Genomic DNA, 21,741 nt, shown 5'->3' with positions numbered 1-21,741 from the left:
ATTTCCACACAGTCTAAACTTAAGCTGTATTTCAGAGAGTCAGCAAGCCCAGCTCTAGGGCACCCAGGGCAAGATCCTAAATACTAATAGCTCTTCGTCAGTAGCATTTCTGCCAGATCAGGCACAGTATGTTCATTTGCAGGTGGCATAAACTTTATAGCATGTGCCCTGGCTAATTCAACAGAACACAGTTATATATGCCCTACCTTGAGCTAAATCCCATTTTTCTTTCTAGACCAAATTATTTACTTTCAGGTCATCAGTCCATATGGAGATCTGATACTAGTGGACATGGAGACCCAGCCTTGTACAGTCCAGGCATATAGACAGCAGGAGTCAGATGTAGCTGATGATCTCATGCCAAGTAGCAGAACGTGTGTATGTGCACATGTGTGTGCATGTGTGTGTATATATGTTAATGATTTCTCTATAGGTAGGCACAGGCATACTAGAAAGTCACTTATCTCAGTTGTGGCTTAAGCTCCATAATCGTGATTCAGTTAAAGAGAATAAACCAACAAAATACTTCAAAAACACTTCCAGACTTGACATGAAGAACTCAACAGACATCATAATTAATGTAAAATATTTTCTGTTTATAATTTTAAATATCTAAGTTACTGGCTTATCTCAGTCCTCTATAGCATTGGCAATCATAAAAGAATGTGCATTCCCCTGAAATAGCTACATCAACCTAGTTCTAGTACAGAATAAATGAAGAAAACCAGAAAATTTGAGGGGTTTTTATTCTTGTTTCTCATTTAAAAATACAATGTAATGCTTGAAAGCTTCTCTAGAATTTACTAACTAATGTTTCTTTCTAAAACTCTTTTTCCCTTTCCCCTCATTCTCCCACTCCACTTTCCTTTTAGGGAAAGCAGACTGGAAAAAGAAAAATAAGTTTTTTTGGCAGAATTTCCGAAAGAACCAGAAAGGACTAATGAGGCAGACTTCAAAAGGTAAAGCTTTTTCAAGGGTACACATCCTATCTATATAAAATGTAAGGAGCCAGCATCACAAAGGAATAAAATGCATTTGTTATAGTGTGGCAGCTGGGGTCTGTGGCTCTGGAAGGTTTGGTTCGTCATGACAGTGCTCAGAATGAAAAATCAAATTCTTGAGACTGCAGACATGAGGCTGGGATGCCCTTGGTCCTGTCTGTCAGTGATGGCACACATGCAAAGTGATGCAGTAAATATACATTTATAAGTAATATATGTAAATAAAAAAAGATTCTTTTTTTCCCCCCTAGTCCTGACTTGATAAGAAAAATACTGTTCTGTTTTAATTAGAAAGATGTTTCTCCTTTTTTGGCATTTTGTTACTTTGACCTGTTTGCTTTAGGCTTGAATCCAGCCTCTCATTGTAGAAGACACTACAAGAAGGTAGTAAAAGTGCCTCTGGTGACTAGTGGAAATGCCAGATTGATTCCACTTGAACTGTCAGGTGTCTTTCTCTAGTTCTTCTGCATAAGATGCAGCTGTGGATTGCATTAAGTATTTCTCTTCACACAGAAAATTTTTGTTTCCCCGTGTGTATCTGTTAGATTCTTATGTTGCAAACAGATGCTTCTCTATGTCTGTGTGTGTTCAGATGGATTGTGAAAGATGACAAAAGCCCATTTAGTAGGTCCAGAAGGGGCACACTTTCAGTTAAGTGTGAGTCCTTGCAGTTCTCGAGGCAAGTTCTAGTTGTCTGTGCTGACATGCCAAGCACATACCAGAAGGAGAGTCCAGTACATCTGGCACCATGGGCCAGCTTAGTGGGCGATTAGACAGTCTGGACAGATCACAAGCAGTGGCCAGTCCACAGCAGAGAGCTGCAAGGGCCCAGCGCAGCATTCCTCAGCAGGCAGGTTCTGGCAGGTGAGTGCTGGACTTTTCCAGCATTAGCACTTTCTCTTTTAATTCTTATCTTTCAGGGTCAATAACCATGTGATGATGGTCAGTTTTTTATTTCTCCTTTTTGTGCTTGCTTGCTTTCAGTGTCAAAGCAGACTTAGTTTTTTAGTTCTAATTTGCTTCCTATTACTGCTCAGTTATCTCAAAAATCATTCAGTTCTTTAAAATCATACCATGAGCCTGCTCTGGGGAGGGTCTGTTTCTGGCCAGCCAGATCCACATGGCAACCAGATTTCAGAGCACTGGGAAAAATCCAGTTTCAGTGTACCCTGCTCTGTGCATGAATTCTTACATGTGTCTAAAATATTTTTGCTTTTTTTGTGCAGGAGAGGATGTCGGTTATGTGGCCAGTGAGATCACAATGAGTGATGAGGAACGGATCCAGCTGATGATGATGGTGAAAGAGAAGATGATCACCATTGAGGAAGCACTTGCTAGGGTATGATGTGTGCATACTTCAATATCCTTGACAAACATGTTTTGGAACGTAGGATATATCAGTCTGAAGTTTTACTTTGTTCACAAAACAGGAGAAGGTGGAGAAGGCCTGCCTGTTTACCCCATTGCAATAGGTATCATAAATTAGATAGCAATTCCTTTGTTTATTGAGATTTAGCTCAACCAGAAATAGATATCCAGTACATGGTAAATTAATAGAGTCCTAAAAGCATTGCTTCTCTCCCTTAACAATAAAAGGTGGTAATCAGAGAAAAGATTAAGTGTAGACTTTTTCATTGCAGCTGTCTAAAGTGAGGGAGAGGAATCTCTCTCACTTGTACTAGCTCTTACTTATCAAGTATGTTCATAGGTTTAAGTACTAATAGAAATGCTTCAGGTTTTGCTGAGCTTGCCTTACTTGATCCAGCACACTTATATTTCTTACTATTCTCCTTTAAGCTAAAATTTCTTCTGCTTGTTTCTTAGTCAAAAAGGTGACCTTTTACTTTAATAACCTTCAAGAAAACATATTTAGCCATTTTTGGCATATGACATTATGTCAGATATACAACGCAGTGGCTGTCACAAGGGTTTCTTTATAACCTCTAAATGTTAATAAACCACAAGAAAAAGAACTATAAGATACTGCATTTGTGCAGCAATAGGGCCAAGGTTTTAATTGCTCAGGAGCCAAAAGAGGGTTAAAGTTTCCACACAACCTTTGTGTAAAATACTGTGATGGAACACAGGGTATTCTCTATGGGCTCCGTTAGAGAAAACATCATATAGATTGGTTGGCAGTCAGATAAATATCTTTATCAACACACTACATCGTGAAATAGATGATTGTAGAATATAAATTTATGTTAGTATCTGAAGAAAGTATTGCTTTGCTGGAAATCATATAATGAAAAAAATGCAAAATTTTAGAATTATTGTGTTGGAATATTGGGAATTCTTTTTCTTCTCTGCTGTTAAAATTTGGTGGGGTTGTACCTGATCTGATAGCTCATATATGAACTGGTAGAGTTTCCCTCTAGTGGTCTGAGCTACTAGCAACATTTTTTATTTTTTTAATACGGGTTCTTGATCCTTTCAACACTTTGATTCCTGTAGTATTGGTTTTGTCTGAAGCCTTTTACTGGAAAATGGGAGAGATTTTTTTTTTTTTTTTTTTTTAATTACAAAGGATGGTTCCTAGTCTTTAGTGCAGATCATTTTCTTTATGAAGGAAATTGGCAGGTCACTGTGATTTAGTCTGTCCACTGTAAACTGTGCCTCTGAGATGGGGATGTGTAATTTTTGTTTTACTAACAATAGCTCATCAAATTTCAGTATTTACAGATCATTTTCTTCTAAGAAAAAAAAACAAGTCATTTTTAGAACTTCTGGTTGTAAGTCAATTTATTTTGAGTAAGTGAGACATGCAGTGCAAAAGTTCAGTTTTTCCCAGTTCCACAATGATACAGGGAAAAAAATGAAATTACATTAACTCTTGCTATTTTAATGAAGATTAATATCTTCTTGTCACTGGAAAATATTCTTTCTGTCTTTTCAAATTTCAGCTGAAAGAGTATGAAGCCCAGCACAGGCAATCAAGCAGTGTAGATGGTTCAGAATGGCCTGATGGTTCTTACTCGACACTTGATGGGTCTTCCAATTGTAATGTAAGTACCTGTCATTGTGATATAGCTCCCCAGTGTCATCTAATATTTAAATTCTTTCATTGAAGTACCGAAATATCCTGATTTACCTGGCAATTTCCTTAATAGCAAATGTGTCACTGACTTTGCAATGCTCCGTTCTGTCTGCAGCAAATCTTTAACTTGCATTATAAATCTTCAAAATCTGTTGGCATAGACTTCAACAGTCCTATTGTATAATCTCTCTTTTTTTTTTCTTTTTTTTCCTCTTTTTTTTTAATCTAGCTCTTTGTCACTGAGCTTTTGAAACACAAGTGGTCCCCAGCAAAAATCCCCTTGTTACAAAATGCACAGAAAAGGGCTTTTAGGTCATTAAACGAGAAGTTGCTGGTTCACAAGTAGAGTTTCTCAGTCTTTTCTAGCCCTTGACAATACATTCTAGATGAGGGTCTGACTAAGTCCTAGCTGCCTGCTGCCTTCAAACACTTCTGTCTCTGCATTAGCAAACTCATAGCCCAGAGTTTGTGGCTTTTGTCATAAGCAGTAAGGCAGCTTTCCTCCCTTGTTTTTGCTTCTGAGCTGTTTAACTTCTGTTGTTTTTATGGGCACCAGACAGTCTTTGTGTTATGCCATACTGAATTAATTAATTTTTCCTTCCAGATATCTTCATTTCCACTGAGTAGTTTATTCCACTTCATTTCTCTAATTGGAAGTTCACAGATAAATCTTAGAGAAGAACACATTCAACTGTCAAATTCAAGCTCTTTGTAACCCATAGAATTGAATCATAGGCTTTTGAGACCATTGGTTGATTTATTTATTTTATTGTCAGTGGAATTTCCTGCGAACTGTAGCAGCCGGTTTGCTCCTCCTTCCTAAATGAAAAAGGGAATGCAATGTCATTTTATGAGATGTTTAACATATTTGGTAGCAGAGAAAGATTTTGTTGTTTGTGTTCACAAAAATATGCCCATCTTTAGTTACACTGGAGCAGAGGGGAAGTGATGTTGCCTTATACTCTGTTCTGATATATCAAAAATGTACAAAGAATAGAGAAGGAAGCATCCTGACTCTCCTGCACTGATTGTTTAGCCAGCTGAAAGATGTCTTGATCTTTTCCCCATTAGTATTTATAGCTTGAACTTTCCCTTCTTAAGGCTTTTGTCCAGGGTACCTATAGCATAAAACCCTTAAAACTCTCACTTACCATGGTCAAATCTCAGAAGGATACTGCATTTCTCTCTTAAATCTTCTGGTAGTGGTTTATGCTTGTGTTGAATTTACTGAAAGCTGTGTGTATCTCTTGAGGACTGAACATGATTCAGTATTTCTTCTCTAAAGGAATGACTTGGCACCTTTTCTCTAAATTTTTTTTCCTAAGCCATCTTTGCATTTTGAGCCAAGAGCTGTTCTGGTAGGATTTTAACCAACTTTCTGCTAACTTCAGTGGGGGATCTCTATTCAATCGCTGTAGATAATTCTCAAGATTTTTGCTCTTGCCTCCTGGTTTTTGTCTCGATTGCCTTTAACAGAAGCTGTGAAACTGCTTGCCTTCAAAGGAAAACAAGATCATCTGCAGAAATGAAACTACATGTTAGAACAAAACTCAGCTTGACTTTTTTTTTTTTTGTGGAAAAGAATGAAACTGGGGTTAACTGGGGTGAAGGACTTTGGGCTGTAATTAACAAAAGGGAAAAACAAACAATGAAAAGTATCAGGTATGTCTAGAAATAGGATATGTGTTCACCCAGATTTTTTTGCCAAAGGACATCTCTACTAATCTGCAATGACCAGCTTTTGAGACATGCAAAGATGATTCCATTTTCAAGCCCTTTCTTTCCCAAATGGTTTCAGTGCCATTTGTGTGATTTGTACTCTGTGTATTTGGAACCTCAACTTAAAATTACCCCACTCATTTTATATAGGCCATGAAGCAAAGATGGTTTTCCATATATTAAAAACATACTTTTAGGTAGCCCGCTGCCTTATAACCTCAGAAAGTAATTGAAAATACAAGTCCCTGAAATAAACGTTTCTGGTTTGAATTTGAAGTCCTTGGGCAATGGTTCTTCTGGTTCTGTTTGCTTTTTAAATTTATTTATTTATTTTTCAGTCTCACAGCCAAGTTGTTACTAGGCAGTTTTTAATGAAACAGTGTGATCATTTTGTAAACAAAACAAAAAACAAGTTAGAATCTAAGCAATGAGAGAATCTAAAAATGAAGGCAGAATGTCTGGAGTGTTCTAAGATTTTAAGTAATTCTTTCCTTTCAAGCCAGCTCTGCCCACAGCACACAAATAATATCTAAAGTACATATATCATTAGTTATTGTTTTCCATTTTAGGAAAAGACCACTTTTTAAAAAAGCTTTTATAGCTATCATGTGTTTATGACTAACATAACTGGTGTTGATTTAAAGATTCTCATTGATTTGAGGATTCTGTTTTCCAGGTTCTACTCTTTTAAATTACTGTACCAGGAAATGGAAGCTTGCGTTTCGTACCCATAACAAAACTAAACCCTAAAAATGAACCACAAAGGAGTGAGGAGTAGAAAGGTCAGCATCCCAAGGGAGGCAGCCCCATGTCAGTGCTGTGCTGTTAATTGTATGTCCTGTTTGTTTGTTCATAAGAAACAAATAAACAAACAAAAGCCTTGCCGAGTCAGTAGGTGACTTGGTTCTTTGCCACTTTAGAGTAGTTTCTAGCTTTCAGTCTCACCACTGTGGTCCCGTTGTTTCACAACAAAGTATGTGTGTTCTTTATTTGCTAATGTGGGTATGCAGTTGAAACTGTTTTTCTTTTTAGTCAGATGTATCAAAGCTCTAAAACACCTCATCATTTTCTTACAAGTTTATTTCTGAATATTTATGTTTCATCTCTGTTGCAATGAAAGCAGTCCATAGTAACACTAGACAAGCTTTCATTGCCTTGTGCCAAGCATTAGGATGTAAAGCAGGTGCAGATTACAAATGGATCCCTTTCTGGATTGTAGATAAGGCCCTATTTGTCCTCAGGAGTCAGAACGTCCAGGGAAAGAGAGGACTTTAAAATTGTATCACATTCTTTACACTGAGGTGCCTTTTATGCTTCTTAAAGATAGAAGCGCATTTGATAACTTTTGGGGGCTGACATTCTCAGTTCATCTAAAATAGGGTTGCTTCATCCCCAGAGCCCTTGCTGGGATGGCTCCAGCCCAGCTTGGAGAACCAGCACTAGGAGAAGTCAGTATGTTCAGTGTGTCAGTCACTTTCTTTCCTGTGCCCTCTGCTAAAGACCACTAATCGTACCAGTTGCCATGTTTTGTGTCAGAGTGGGGAAATGGAGAGAAGCACAAGGGAGCTTGTGACAGAAGTGTGTATCGTACATGTGCTGACACTGACACAAACCACTAATTAATTTCAGTGTCAGTTTCTGTAGATGCAGGTTAATTACAACTTCACTTATCTCTGGACTAAACTGGTTTGTTGGTCTCATCGTCTGTATTTTGGTTTTGATCAGCAGGTAATGCTCAGCCATCCAGCACACCTCTAGGTAGTGTAGCTGGCCTTCATTTGAAAGGTGCTACAGTGAGCTGTGCCATGCTTGTCTGACCCCACCTACCAGATGTGCCTCAGCAGCCTCAGGAGAGAGGCCATAATATTTAGGAGTGGGGAGAACAAAAGCAGCATCTCCCTCCAACAATATGGCCCACACGTGGGCAGTGGAGGGGCCTGCAGTGCTGTTTTACATCCCTGCCCCCCCAACACTTCTTTTCCCAGGATCACTACATTACCAGTAGGAAACTGGCACCCAATTTGTTTTCTCTGAGGAGAGTGGCAGCAGTGGTGCAGACCTGTAAGTAGGCTGTGCACATCTGCATCTGCTGTGAGGCCAGTGCTGGGGACGATTCCCGCTGGTGTTGCCTGTTTTTTTCCGTCTTCTATCAATCCATTTTTTAACAGATGGCAGTGCGTTGAGTCCACACAGCAATAGCTCTAGCTGGACTGGGATAATCATTTGTTGCTCCTGTTCTTACTATTATTTCTTCTTTTTTTACCAAGTGGTTAAATGGGGCTAAAAGTTGAAAGGCTGTGCAGAATTGGGTTTGTGTCTGCTACAAGCATCAAAGGCAGAGTAACAGATGAGAATGGACTTGGAGTTGTGTTCATTTCAGTCCCAGAGATGCTGAAGCTGTTGAATCAGGATTGTGTTACCCATTGTACAAACCTGACTCGGCCAAAAGACTAAATCTGATATAATTATCTCTGACTCATGACTGTCATTACTGTGTTGTTTGGTAAGTGTGAAGAATAGGAAGAAAAGAAATAATGAAAGTGTAACTTCTCTAGCACCAATTACCTCAAGAATAAATCTAAGCACAATTACAGCAAATCCACATTATTCAGGGTTATACTATATTTCAGTATGTGGATGCTTTCTAAATGCAGCTATTTTTAAATTTATTTTTATTCATAGTACTGATGGGTTCTTAAAATTTTTAGCCATTGATTGACATTACTATTGCTCATAATACAGAACTGTTAGCATAAACAGGAAAAAGTCCGTTTGGTATAATCAGTTAAATTTGTTAGAAATAAGCTCAGAGTCCATGTATATTGGGAATCAGCATTGGGTATCCATGGAGAGTAGAGTATGATGAGGTTTGTTTTACTTTAAACAGTAGTATTTAATTTGAAGCAATGTGAATATTTTGAAGTGTTAGCCCTGGTTTTGCTGTTATCCCAGGACTCACCATTTTTGGTAAGGTTTCTTTTCCATAAAAGGCTAAAGGGTAGAAGAGCATTTCTGTTTTTTAGTTCTTCTTGGAGAGCTTGTTGCCGCCTCCAGGCCGTGCATGCTCTTTCAAGTAACAGAGGGGAGCTGCTGCTGAGCATGGCTGTGAATGAATGCAGAGCTTTCATCTTTGCTCCAAAGAATCTAGTGACCCAATTTCTGTTAAGATTTCCTGAAAGGCACTGATGTGCCTCATTGTATTGGATGGTGTATTTATTATTACTACCCAAATTCCTGTAATACTGTCAGTGCTTAGTAACAGTTATGATGAGAAAGAACCTATAATAAGACATGCTTCAAAATGGTAGTGGTGAATTCCCACGCTATGTGCCAATCACAGGGACTGTCCTGGGAGGCATTGGCTGCCCTCCTTTTCCACTGATCACAGGGACGGTGTCCAGCACCTCTTGGTGAAAGCTAGTAGCAGAATTACAGCATGTTTTGTTACGATCTTTCCCCTCTCTCTATCTCTGCATAAGAGCAGGAATTCCCACGGGTACAGTAATACAAAAACCTTCATGAGAGAAGTGCAAATCATCATTACAGTTCCCATGACACAACCCAAAGTAAGGTCAGTGCTGGGGAGTGATGATAGCAAAGCAAGAGACCATTGATGTGTTTGTATTTGGTTTTGTAGAACACTCTAAGGAGTTTTTTACTTATTTTTTCTGAAATTTTCCAGAACACTTCAGAATTTGCAGGAGAAATTGCTGCGAACTATTTAAGAATAAAACTGGGTCACCTCTTTAAGTATTGTTTACCATGCAAGATGCACCCTTGTTGTTATCAGATACAGCTTGGCTAGGTATGTGTCCCTAGTGGGACTAAACATTGTCACTACAGGATTGTACTGAGCAGCTGGCAGTAATGTAGCCCAAATAAACCTCCTGCTTGCTGCCAATAGGGGTTTCTCCTCTGTTGTAAAGTCTCTGAGAAAAATCTTCCTGCTGTCATGACTCAGAGCTTACAGTAACACCCAAGCAGTGGCTGCGGTTAGGCGTGTTCATAACCACTTCTGTTTGCCTGCATTCGGACAAGCCCTATTGACTTACTTTATTGCAAAATGTTTGGTCATGTGTTTGAGGAGGATGGGAGGTGGGAAGGCAAATTAATTTAATATTTATTCTAACATACTAGTTCACTTTTTTGTACTGTTTTTGCCTTTTGGCAGCTGCCTAATTTTTCTGCTTATTACCTAGAGGGTGGGGGCGTGGTACCAGCTTTTTCCTGTTCTCCATGCATCAGCCAGCAGGAGATGCTATAATCCATAATGTGGTTTCACTGCTCCCCTCTTTTCTGAGACCAAGCCTATTAAATTAGAACAAAGCTTTGCTCAGTTCGAGAATTAGGAATCTCAAAAGCCATGTGTTTCACTGCCCTGTTTGGCAGACCCAGGCTGAATAATCTTTGCTTGTGGTACAACAGAAAATTTTAATTGCCTGCTCATTGGTTACCACTTGTCCCCCTTCCCTGACGCTGGTGTTTCCTTCCTCATGCTTTGGATGGTAACATTAACAGCTTGATTGTTTGAAGATACTCTAAGAATGTAATTTAAGTTACTACAGCCTTCACTAAAGGGCTCTCATTCTTTTCCTTTGTTTCTCTGATATGAATTTTGCTGTGTTTCATATATTGCTGTTTCACCCTTGGTTTTCCAAGAAGTCGAGAGGTGGGTTTCCAGTGGAGTACTCCATTTGTTAATAGTACAGCCTATGTCAAAGAATAGGAATTCTCCCTGGATCTTCATAGCCTTGCCAAAACACAAGATTCAGTTGAGAGGGTCTTGTTAAAGACTTTTGTTTCCATGTATAGAGGAGTCTGCGGGAGAATTGGAAAAGAATGATGTATTGTAACAGATACAGAATAATGTAATACAGAGCTTCATTCTGCTGCGTATACCTATGACAAGTGGTACATGAGTACAGTTGTAATGTCATTAAAATTAATTATGCTAATCAGTGAGAGGAGTGCTTCACCATGAGGAAATGTGTCTGGCTTGCAGATACAAAGGTCGGCAATGTGCTTCACAAAATTAAACTGAAACCTGGAAACAGTTAACAGAGAGGAATTTGTCTAAGCAGCTATTCTTGTATCAAGACAGACCTCCTGGGAGAATTAAACTTTTATGCTCTCGTTACTTATGACAAATATTTCCCACTGATTTCAGCAAGCAGTGTCGTCACCAGCTAATGTGTAATATATCTCTCACCAAAGTAGCCATTGGATGCTCCTTTGATTTTCTTATAAGTAATCACAGACCAAACCCAGACATGGTTACCTACGGGGGCTGACACTGCACATTTCAGACTTGCACAGCCCTTGCAATTCATGCTCTGGGCAAAAAAATATTTATGACCTCTGTTAATTTTCTTTAAAATTTTGGAGGCCATCATTTGTAACTTCAGGATGTGATGTAGCTTATCACATCTTAGCTTTCTGCAGTTTTCTATAAACAGCCTCTGCAAGGATTAGAGGTCTGTGAAACTTTGTTAATGAAACCCAAAACCTTCAAAACTCAAGTTGCAAAGTCCCAAACTTAGATCAGTTTCACTCATGGCCATGAACTTTTAAGGGAATCTGGGATACATTTCAAGGAAGTCGCTGTCATGTTTCACTTGATGCAGGCTTGTATGTTATTGAAACTGGAGAACACTAGCTGGTTTTATCTGAAGCTTAGAATTTTCCATAGGGCTTTACATCAGGCTTTTGGGGTTGAAGTAATTTAAGGGTAAGAACTCAGCTACAGGACACTAGTAAATCTAGCTTACATGATGGCTGGAGAGTAGAAAAGTTGTGTACAGTCACTAGTACAAAGGTGGAGAAATTGAAAAGGGCTATTTGACTGGGGGGCTCATTAAAATCAGCCAGTCATCAAAGGGAATAGATGTTTAGTCCAGTTATGATTTCACAATGTGATTGATTTGCAGTGAATCGAGATTAACAGGCCACTGATAGTGTGGTCCTGATTGAGGGGAATCTTCCTTGCCTTAGAGAGAATGCTGTTGTGGTATGCCTTTGCTACTGCTTTCCACCCCTGGACAGCACTGCTCCCAATAAGTAGCAGTTTTGGTCCTTGTTTTCTTGTGCTCCAAGAGAAATGTCCAACTTCTGGATTTTTTGTGAGGTTTGGGATAAGGTGTGGTTGCCTGTAAAAGGAATGCCAATGTACTTGAGCATCTCAGAGTCTGTTTCTTAGGAAGGGAGATCAGAGCCCAGCCTAGGTGGAGATGTTGAAAGGAGCACTACAATACTTCATAAAGCCACAACACAGCTAATTATGGACGAGCACTTCTCTTTCTAGTTCTTATTTATGTTCTTTTCTAGCACTGAAACTGAGGGGAAAGATCAAAAAAAGTATCTAAGTTCACCAAGTTAAAAAACATTCAAGCAAGGTTTATTTTTCTTTCAAATTAGTCCTTCATAAAGGGAAATTCTCCAGGGATTTTTGTCAAAAGAATTAGAAAAGAGAAAATAAAAAATGCCTGGTAAAGGGCTTAAGTTATATTTCCTATAGACACAGCTTCCACTCTAGTGGTGGTGTTGGAGGGTCACTCTTCATCCTTGCTTTGCAGAGATTCTCTGTATTTTTTTCTTTCACTGAAATTCCATAGACAGTAATTAAGGAACTGGAGGCCAGCAAGAGGTCAGCAAGCCTTCGTCAGTGAAAACAGGGATTGTTTGCCATGTACAACACTCCCTTTTTTCCTTGTGGTGAATAGAAGATTTGCTTAGAGCTGATGACTTATGCCTTTCTTGCAAGTTATGCAGCTAGCAAGTAACTGGGGGAATCAATCAGTGAGCAGAAAACAGCTAATTGAGTCCAGCATCACGCTTTTTTCTTCTTTACATATTCAGCACTGGAATCGGAGCCAGTTTGGTGTCTGATAATGTAACTCCAGAGACGAGGCATTTTGTGTGCAGGACTCAGAGCGAATACAATACTAAAGAAGAAGTGTCTGCTCCTAAATTTTAGGGTTACAAAGCTGACAGCGGTTGAGGACTCGGGGGAAAGTACTCGAAACTGAGCTTTAGGCTTATAAATGCCGAAGCTGGTAAGTCACTGAGCATGTAGCATGATGTGGAGAGGATGTGCCTCCTGTTTCAGGGAGGGAGAAAGAGAAAAGGCTTTTGTGGTTATTCTTAGGCACAGCACAGCATGCATAGCTTTTCTCAGTTTTCTTTTTCCTTTCCGTGGGCTTTTAAGTTCTTTTCTGTTCTATTTTTCTGTCTCTGACTTTATCCAGGCATCTTTAATAAAAACTTTTTAAAGTTAGAATGGTTGGGATTTTTTGGCAGATGTAAAGCCTGCTGGAAAGAAGAAAGGACATGTGTAGCTACATCTCCTAAAGGGAACAGCAAAGTCTCTTTGCATTTATTATAGAGCCTGTAGTTCTGAGGTGAGCTAGCCAGGGCTGGGGGATGTGATGTGATATGTCAGTGAATCTAAATGTAGTTTTTTGCCCCAATTTGCTGAACAAGAATTGTCTGGTAGCAAAAAAGAATTGCAGCTTGAGCTTAATCAGATATTAAAAGATTTCCTTTTTTCTTAGACGGAAGGTTTCCAAGAGATTTCAGTTTGGGGCTGAACTATTACTGGGCATAAAGCAAATTGTAAAATTTTAACCTCTCTCTAAATGGCTTCATGTAAATGTCATGTATGTTTGGGGTTTTTTATGGAGCTGAAGCAAATCAATCAGTTATGATAGCTTTAACTGGATGTTGTCCTAGCATTTCTTGCACATTTTTATTGGGACATGGCTACCAAGCTTTGCATGTTTTTAAGGGCTGCTGCTATAACCCTGAAGTGTTTCCAAACAGTCCTGTCGAAAGCTAGCTACTTACTTCTGGTTTACATTTTGCCAATTAATTCCAAGTACGCTAATAAATGTTAGTTTTCTCTGTCTCCCTCTCTCTCTGTGAAGCACTAACTCAAAGAGGGAGGTTAAGATTGTTATTTCTGTGGCGTGTGAAACGGGCTGGATGTTAGAGAGCAGCAGAGCAAGGCGTGTGCCCTGCCTCCTGAGCAAGCAGCACCAAAGAGCCTGCGTGAGAAAAGCAGGAGAGAAAGCAAGAAGGGTGCCAGAAGCAGAACTATAGAGAGCTCCTCTAGAATCCTCCTAGAATGTCAGAGTACGTGTGCTAATTTCCTATTTGTTCCTGAGCATAAAGGATTTTTCTTTGATCTTTCATATGAGATGATGCAAAGTGCGGCCTTTGGAGGTGCACAAGTAGGGAGTTTTCCAAGGTGAAGGGATGCGAGAGGTGGCAGAGGGGATTGATTTCTTACGGATTTGACAGCATCTTCATTGTTTGTGGCCACGTTTGTTTGCAGCAAAAAGCTGGGCAGTGGGTATGGGCCTTGGCCTCTCTGTAGTTTTCCAGCCGTGTGGTACGTGGTGGCTGCAGTCCTCTGCATGCAGTTCTTGGTATTTCCAGATGCTGTTAATATATTCCCTGTTTCCCTGCAGTCCTTCGCGCGTTTGTGCAGCCAAGCTCTCCGAGCTGGCGGGTTTCCTCACCGTGAGAGCATTGCAGATGCAGGGATGCACTTGCTCCAAGGCGCTCGGGAAGGGCGGCTCCACCCAGCCAGCCCCGCCAAGGGGCCCCGCAGGCTGCACTGGGTCCCCGGCAGCCCGGCCGAGGCCTGCGCTCGCTTTCAACCAGCGCAAGTTTTGTGCATCAGCTTTGGCCAATTTGCTATGGTTTAGGGCTGTGGAGCCAGCTGTCTGCAATCTGATGTAATGTTGCCCTGGAAACCAGAAATGAAACACTTAAGCATTCACCACAGAATTACTACATACAGCATTAGCCAAAGTAATTAAAAGTTGAGCCATATGGGCTTTCGGATGGAAAAATTTGGAGCGGAGGAGATGGAAGTTAAGTTGTTCCTATTTGCAGTACTGCAAATCCATTTGTTGTCCCCTTGAGGGCACAGGGAGAGGCCTGCCTTGGCTGTGCACAGGGGTACAGGGAGCTGGAGGGGCTCTGGCTGCTCTGGCTGTTTTATCAGCCGTTAAGGACACCAAGGCTTGGCCTGGTGGAACAGCCGTGTGCCAGGGCCAGGAGGCGTTGGCAGAGGGGGTGCAGCAGGGACTCCTCCAGTGCCAGAGAGGCTCTGGCTGAGCATCTTGCAGACACATCCACTTTGTAACAGACCACATCTACCCTTCTGCAGTGCTGCAGCATGCTGGAGTGCCTGTGAAGGGGGAAGAGGGCAAGAGGGGGCTGGCAGCTGTCTACATCCAAGTCCTGTGCCAAGGCCTCGCTGCTAGAGCTGTCCAGGAAGCCATTTCCCAGCCCACCACACTTTGGGGACACTGGGGTAATTTTCTCATCTGAAGTCAGGGACAGCTACCAAAAAAAGCAATTTGTTCACCGTGAAAGATGGGGAAGGTAGAGTGGGTTGGGGAAGTCAAAGCCTGGAAGTTCAATGATTTCCAAATATGTCAGTTATGGCCTGAATGCTTTACATTTCTGTTTTCTGTTTAATATTAGCTGTAAAAGAAAGCATTGCTTGAGCTGGAAAATTAGGCTCTGTTTCCCATGTGCCAAAGTGGAAACTTTTGATAATTCCAAGGCCTTTCTTAAAAATTTAATTCAAAAACAGGAAGCAAGTGAAGAGTAACCCTTTTTGGAAATGCATTCATTTTCAAGGAATCGGCATTATTTGACAATAAAGTTTCCTGAGTGGCACCACTGGTGTAGTCACCATTTTTAGGCCTTTTTGCATAAACTTACTGTTTTTCTCTGTAGAAGATTTCTCTGTCATATGCTACCTGATATGATAGGAAATAGGCTGCTGGAGGGAGACTTGTCTTTCATCTACCCACAAAGCACGAGCTGTTCTCGCCTATCTGCGAAGCACTGGCGATAGACAGGATCTGTCGCTGCTTGTGGAGGACCCCAGCTCAAAAGGCTACTAGGAGTCCTGAAGCATTGGGGAAAACCAGCTGGCACTTAATTATGATTGCACTTTTTTTATTTTGAAGTATGGTGCCCTCTGTACCACCCACTCGGGTTTGATTTCAGTACCTTGCGCTGAGGCTACTTTGACTCTTGCTTTTGCAGTGGTAGTTGTGAATGCAAATGTCAGACATTGTAAAAGCTCTTTTTTCGTTGTTGGTGTTGAGTGTTCATAACTCTGAGGGGGCCCAGTTCCTTATCAGATATCAGTGGTGCAAAGCAGGTCTAGCTGTTTATTCTTCAATGAAATCCTGGGTGGGAGGACCAGGTATGAGCTGTTCTGTAAGTCTAGCAGAGCTCACAGTTTCACAAGCAGTAGTCTTGCAGACCTAGGGTGTACAAAAGGTAATGATGGAAAGCAATCCCCTAGAGTAATTGCATTTAAAATAAACATATCTTGAGTGCAGAATATGCATGATGGTTGCTTTCCAGGATGCACTTAATGGCCCAAGAAGTCTTGCCTGAACTTCTTGATTACAGTCAATAATCCATTCATCATCTTATCTAAATGTGTCTGTCTTGTTTGACGTATCACTAAGTTGTCCCAGGCATAATCTCTGAATTAATGCTCATCTTGTTGCTTAATTTGTCTTGATGTAAACAGCCCTGGTACTCTTTACAGTCCTATTTTTCCTGAAGGAAATTTATTAATTACCTAGCCAGTCTGTAACCACAATAAACACATTCATGCAATTCTTGGATGATAGAATGACAATTCCTACAGCCGTTAATGTGGTCAGTTTGGTATTCCTCCTTATTTTGGAGTAACACAAAGTTTGTGGGAAATTGGTAATTGACAGTGCCCTTGCAGAAAGTCGCCAAAGTTTGCTCTGGTGTGGTTCTGGGGCCTTTGTGAGGTGCATGCCTGGGAGGTAGGCTTTCAGAGCTGCCCTGGCTCTTTCAGGCTCTGTGTGTGCCTTTGGAAGTATACCAGTGCAACTGCTAAATGGTGTCCTGCCCCGTGGCATCTGCCTTTAGTACCTCATCCTGATATTTAAGTGCACTACAAAAATACAAAGCATTTTTATGTTCAGCCTCTTATTTATCCTCCAGATAATCAGACAGCATTTTTGCTGGGAAGAGAAGGGGATGGCTTTTTTTTGTTTGTTTGTTTTTACTTGGCTTGCATCTGTTGGGGATCTTTATTTTTAAAAGTTTCATTAAGGAGGAGAAAAAAGGATGAGCACACTGTGGAAGCCCAGATAGCTGCACTGACAGGAAGTTGCATGAGGGTTTTTAGAGCTGACCATTAGGAATGCTGTGAATTGGCTGGGACTATGAGTGAAAACAAAGTAAGGTATACGATCCATACCGTGCTCCAGCTGGAGCCTGTGCTGTGCGCAGGAATGTGCAGCGGCGCAGGATGCCAGGGCTGTCCTGGCCAAGCCGGAGAGCCCTGCTGGCCTCCTCTCCTCTCCCCTTCCCTGCCCTTCCCCCTGCTGCCTTCCACATTCTGAACTGATTAAAACAGAGGAAGTAGCACGTTGAACATTGGATCTGGCTCGAAAATCGAAGTTGTCTTCTTGTTCACAAGGAATGGATTGTTTCAGCTTGTTGTGTCACTGCTGCTGGAGAGAAGGGAATTTTTTTTTGTCTCTGTAATGTTTGATACTTGAGGGAAAACAGCTGGAACTGAGCATACTGGATCAGATGCAAAACGAAACGGGATGCTGGGGAATATGGACTGCACTGTATATCTGAAAAGGTCAGAGTTTTCCCTTGGTCAGTGCTGGAGGAATGCTCTGTCCATCTTAATTCCAGCCTCGAGAGCCTTCAGGAGGAGTGTAAGGAGCAGGGAGGAGGAAGGGAATATTTTGTAGCTGTGGCAGTCCGTGAGTGAGGCAGATGAGGTCTCCTCCTTCCTTTCCTTCCCATTCCTTTCTTGTGCTGCTGTTTTTGATTTTCTGGGAAGACTGGGGGGAAAAAAAGAGAAATCATCAGTGACAGAGCTTCATTTTGGAAAAGCTGTTTATAACCAGGTTTAAACAGCGAGTTCTGAGATGCCAGACAGACCAGGGACTGACTAAACCACGGGAGCATAACTGGTATGGTAAGAAGAACCCTGGAAAAGAGCCCTGCCTGAAACATACTGGAAGAGGACGTGGAAGTAGTTATTACACAATGCATGTGAAGAAAGACAAGGGCAGGAATGCATTTCAGTGCCTAGGATCTTACGTTGCACAGATTTAGAAATCAAAATGGTATGTCATGCTTTCAGAAAAAGAAAAAAAAAGAAAACGAGAAAACCCTCAGTAATTTAAATGTTTCTGTCTGACCTGAGCTGAAAATATAACACCAGTTACAGAGCTGCATTGACACAATGCAGCAGATGAGCTGGGTTAACTTGACTTGAACGAGCAAGCTGTGGAACTACTGCTTTATTAATATTCCTTTTGTTTCTTTGCCAGTCAAGAGAACAATCCGATGATGAAACAGAGGAGTCGGTGAAGTTTAAGAGGTTGCACAAGCTGGTGAATTCTACTCGCAGAGTCAGGAAGAAACTCATAAGAGTTGAAGAAATGAAAAAACCCAGCACAGAAGGTAAAAAGCAACATGGTTAAAACTGTATGTGTTTCTCTTGAGAGGGGACAGAAAGTGGAGGGTTGAGGGAGGGAGGGGTGGAGTATTCGTGAGGGAGGGTAGGAATGACTGCCTTGTCTACTGTGCATGCCTTAAGTTACTGAATTTTTAGGCTTTAGAAGGAGGAAAGTGACAGCCTAGAATGTGGTTGCTGCCGATCTGGTATTCTCAGAGCAGCACTGGAGAGCCCCTCATTAAGAGATCAGAACTTGGCTTATGTTTTCTGCCACATGCTGGGGAGGGAATGAGCCTAGGAGCAATCCTAGCCAGCTGCCCCACAAGCTCAGCAAAGAAGTAAGTGGAGCCACTACCACACTGCTCCCTCCTCCCAGGCTTGGGGTGGCACACAGGTGAGCTCCTGCTCATTTTGGGAGGGTAGCAGCTGGCTGGTGGTGCAGTTGAACCACATGGCATCACCCTGTGGCAGAAATACAAAAACTCTATCAGACATTCTTGTGGGATAGCAATTGCCTCGTGACTTCTACTTCTGGGGGATCCTGTCTGCAATTTGGCTTCTGAATGAGCCCTGCTCCCTACAGAGAGGGGGAGAGAAGGGAGGAGGAAGAGGAGACGGGGGAAAGGGAAGCAGAGTTCAGGCCCTGGGAACACCATGCTGCAGAATTAACTCTGGATGACCTGTATCCATGTGTGAGCACTCAGATTAATGGAGCCTGATCCTCAGGAGCCTCTCTGCGCAGCTGTGCTTGCGTCTTCACTGGAATTGTGGGCATCTCTCTACGTTGGTGGCCTTCCCGGCATTGTATGCCAATTCCCCTCAGCTCTGCAGTGAGCTGAGCTGTCTTACGATTCTTTGCTAGTGCATTTAAGGAGAACACGTGCATCTTGTGTATGTGGCAGGAAGCTGCTGGCAGATCTATGATCTAGCCTGCCTCTCCTACATTATGGATGGTGTTACTGGCTGGCGTGGAAGGCACAGCCCATCTAGAGCTCTGGAATGGGCAGCTGTCTCTGTCTGGAAAGGTTTTATCACCTCATATGGTGAGCATAAAGCTGGGATACCTTGGAAACAAAAACATGGATTTTGAGATGAGACAAACAAAACAGGACTATTTTTCCACTGCTCTGGGGAAAGATGGCCCCCAGAGAAATCTGTCCTACCTCCTCCTTCTCTCCCCAGGAGTCTGGGAAAAGCTGCAGGGAGCAATCAGGAGGAGGCTCCAGAGATGGGAGCACATGCAGGAGCAGGCAGCCCAGGGGCTGCTGGGCATGCAGATGCCTTCCTGCAGTTGGACCAGACTGTCTCCTCAGCATATTAAATATCTGTCTTGCTCTCTGTATCCTCTCTTACAGTGCTTCACCTCCTTATTTCCTTTTTCCCTCAGTCTTCCTCTGAAGTGTGCCACTCCTTCCATGGTTTTTATTTCACTTAAGCGTGCCACTCCTTCCAGGGTTTTTATTTCTACTGAATTTTTCCACCCCTGCCCCCTGCAGAAAAAGCACTGAACTAACAATTGTATCCAAAAAAAAGTTTGTTCTCCTTCCTTCTTTCTCCATCTGCTGCCTGTCTTCTCTAGTTCTAGGCTTCTTTGATTAAATTATCTGTAACTCCTGAGTTTGTACTTTATCTATCACTCTGGAGTTTCTGTGTGGATTTGCTCTTGGAAAACTGTTGCAGAACCAGTTATTGCTAAATAACAACATGGATTACTTCTGCATAACTTCTGTATAACTAGAAGGCCCCCTAAGTAGCCAAGTATACCTTAGCAGTAGATACCTATGACTTTTCTTTCAGGAAATTCCACACCCAAGTTTTTATATGGCAAATTAAAAGTGCTTCATAAATGCCATCCATCCTAATCTGTAATAATATAGGTCTGTATTCCCATTTGGATATGTTAGAGGGCTATGCAAGATCACAAAAAATAGGGTGGTCAGATTTGGGATTGCAGTCTGGCCTTCCAAATTACCTGCAGTTGACTGGATGTTTGCTGTGATTCTTTGAATCTATGTTACGAATGTGAAGTAATGTGAAATCTTAGGTGACTACGTTCTGGGGAGATGGCTACAGTATTTGATTGAGTAACATCAGTAAAATTTAAATAAATTCATTACTGTTCAACAGCCTTTAGTTTAGTGTAAGAGTAGACTTATTTTGAAAAATGACATGCAGTTTCCTAGAAGAAACATTCTGAATAATCCTTCTCAAAAATTTCTTCACCAAAAACAACTTTGCTGAATTTCCCTTGTGTGTTCCTGTAGATTTTAAAGGAAAGCACACTAGTCTCAGATTCTTCTTCCACATTTCTGTTACTGACTCTGTTATCACAATGTATGTACACTTGGCTGAGCTGATACTCACTAGAATGTGCCAATATCTGAATCCATATGTATTTTGTCTTAATCTGCTCCTAAGTGAGCTAAATAACTGAAACTTCCTAATTCCTGGGCACCATTCTTATATAGCACTTAAAAATGCATCACATCTACATCTGTGTCATTATGGCTTTGTGTCATGGACTCACTCCAAATAACATCTGTTACAGTGTTGACACACAATGCATATTTTACAAGCAGTTTAAAAACATATTTACTTAGTGGACTAAAATTGTTTATCAGTACATACTCAGTCCCAGGAGAATGTCTATTTTCTCTTCAAATTAAGATGTAGAGGGGGAGAAGAGCAAGTTGGACAGCCCAGGGAAAGTGGTGTCAAAACCAGACTCCAATCTACAGACCTACCCCAATAAATTTCTCAAGAGTGAAAGTTCCATGTCAGATGTGGTCCACTATTCCTTTAATGTCACAGTGAGCTTTATCTTAGTAAAATAACATCTTAGGTTTCAACAAATGTATGTCAAATATGTTTTGCCAACAGAGTGAACTGAAGGTGGGGCAGGAATCCTGTACAAGGTTGCTAATCTGTCATCTGAAGGGTATCCCTTGTTATTGAATGAGCTAGTTTAGTAAATCGTAGGTAGTTTGGTAATGGTTCAAATTTAGTTCTGCTGGAAGACTGTGGAAGCAATCAAAGATGAAGGCAAAGTCAGGTCATGCTAGAAATTTATTTTGGCAAGAAATAAATACAATCATATTTGTGTGTGTGTGTGTGTCTGATACGTAGCTATGAATGCTGTGAAATTTGTCAGGGAGACAAAGCAGGATGTGTACTTTTTTTTGACTCTTACCTTGTTACTGCATCTAAAACCTGTGCCTATACTTTGCTCAAAAGAAAACACCAGAGAAAAGTTTCTTATATGATAAATGTGAAAAGGAATTTCAGTTTCAAGTTCTTTATTCCCTTTTCTCCATTCCAAAAAGGAAACCTGGCTATCTTCCCATGTCCAGTACTATGTTGCAAAATATTCCTGTGAAATATTTTCTGGAAAAATTTGGTGAAAACCAAGTGTTTCTGTCATTACCAGGACAGTGTTGAAATTGGCACACCTGCAGTTTGACCTACTTCTTTGTTTTTGCAACTGC

General features: G+C 41.1%; 1 protein-coding gene across 9 annotated transcripts in view; it reads left to right on the top strand.

Moving 5' to 3' along the window:
- The window catches only part of SASH1 (SAM and SH3 domain containing 1), a 190,552-nt gene that overhangs the window by 140,471 nt on the left and 28,340 nt on the right, over positions 1-21,741 (top strand). For 4 of the 9 annotated variants that reach the window (XM_010399170.4, XM_039568291.1, XM_039568289.1 and 1 more), the window contains 4 exons: positions 873-959; positions 2,228-2,340; positions 3,905-4,006; positions 18,129-18,261. In XM_010399170.4, coding sequence (XP_010397472.1) covers positions 873-959; positions 2,228-2,340; positions 3,905-4,006; positions 18,129-18,261 — 435 coding nt within the window. Of the gene's footprint in view, positions 1-872; positions 960-2,227; positions 2,341-3,904; positions 4,007-12,521; positions 12,810-17,272; positions 17,426-17,616; positions 17,922-18,128; positions 18,262-21,741 lie in introns of those variants that run through there. The other 5 variants (XM_039568290.1, XM_010399179.4, XM_010399189.4 and 2 more) reach the window with 5 other exon arrangements.

Source organism: Corvus cornix, chromosome 3 (assembly GCF_000738735.6).
Source record: "Corvus cornix cornix isolate S_Up_H32 chromosome 3, ASM73873v5, whole genome shotgun sequence".
Lineage (NCBI taxonomy): Eukaryota > Metazoa > Chordata > Aves > Passeriformes > Corvidae > Corvus > Corvus cornix.
The sequence above is the reverse complement of the archived record's forward strand: the minus strand, read 5'-3'. Positions and strand labels throughout refer to the sequence as shown.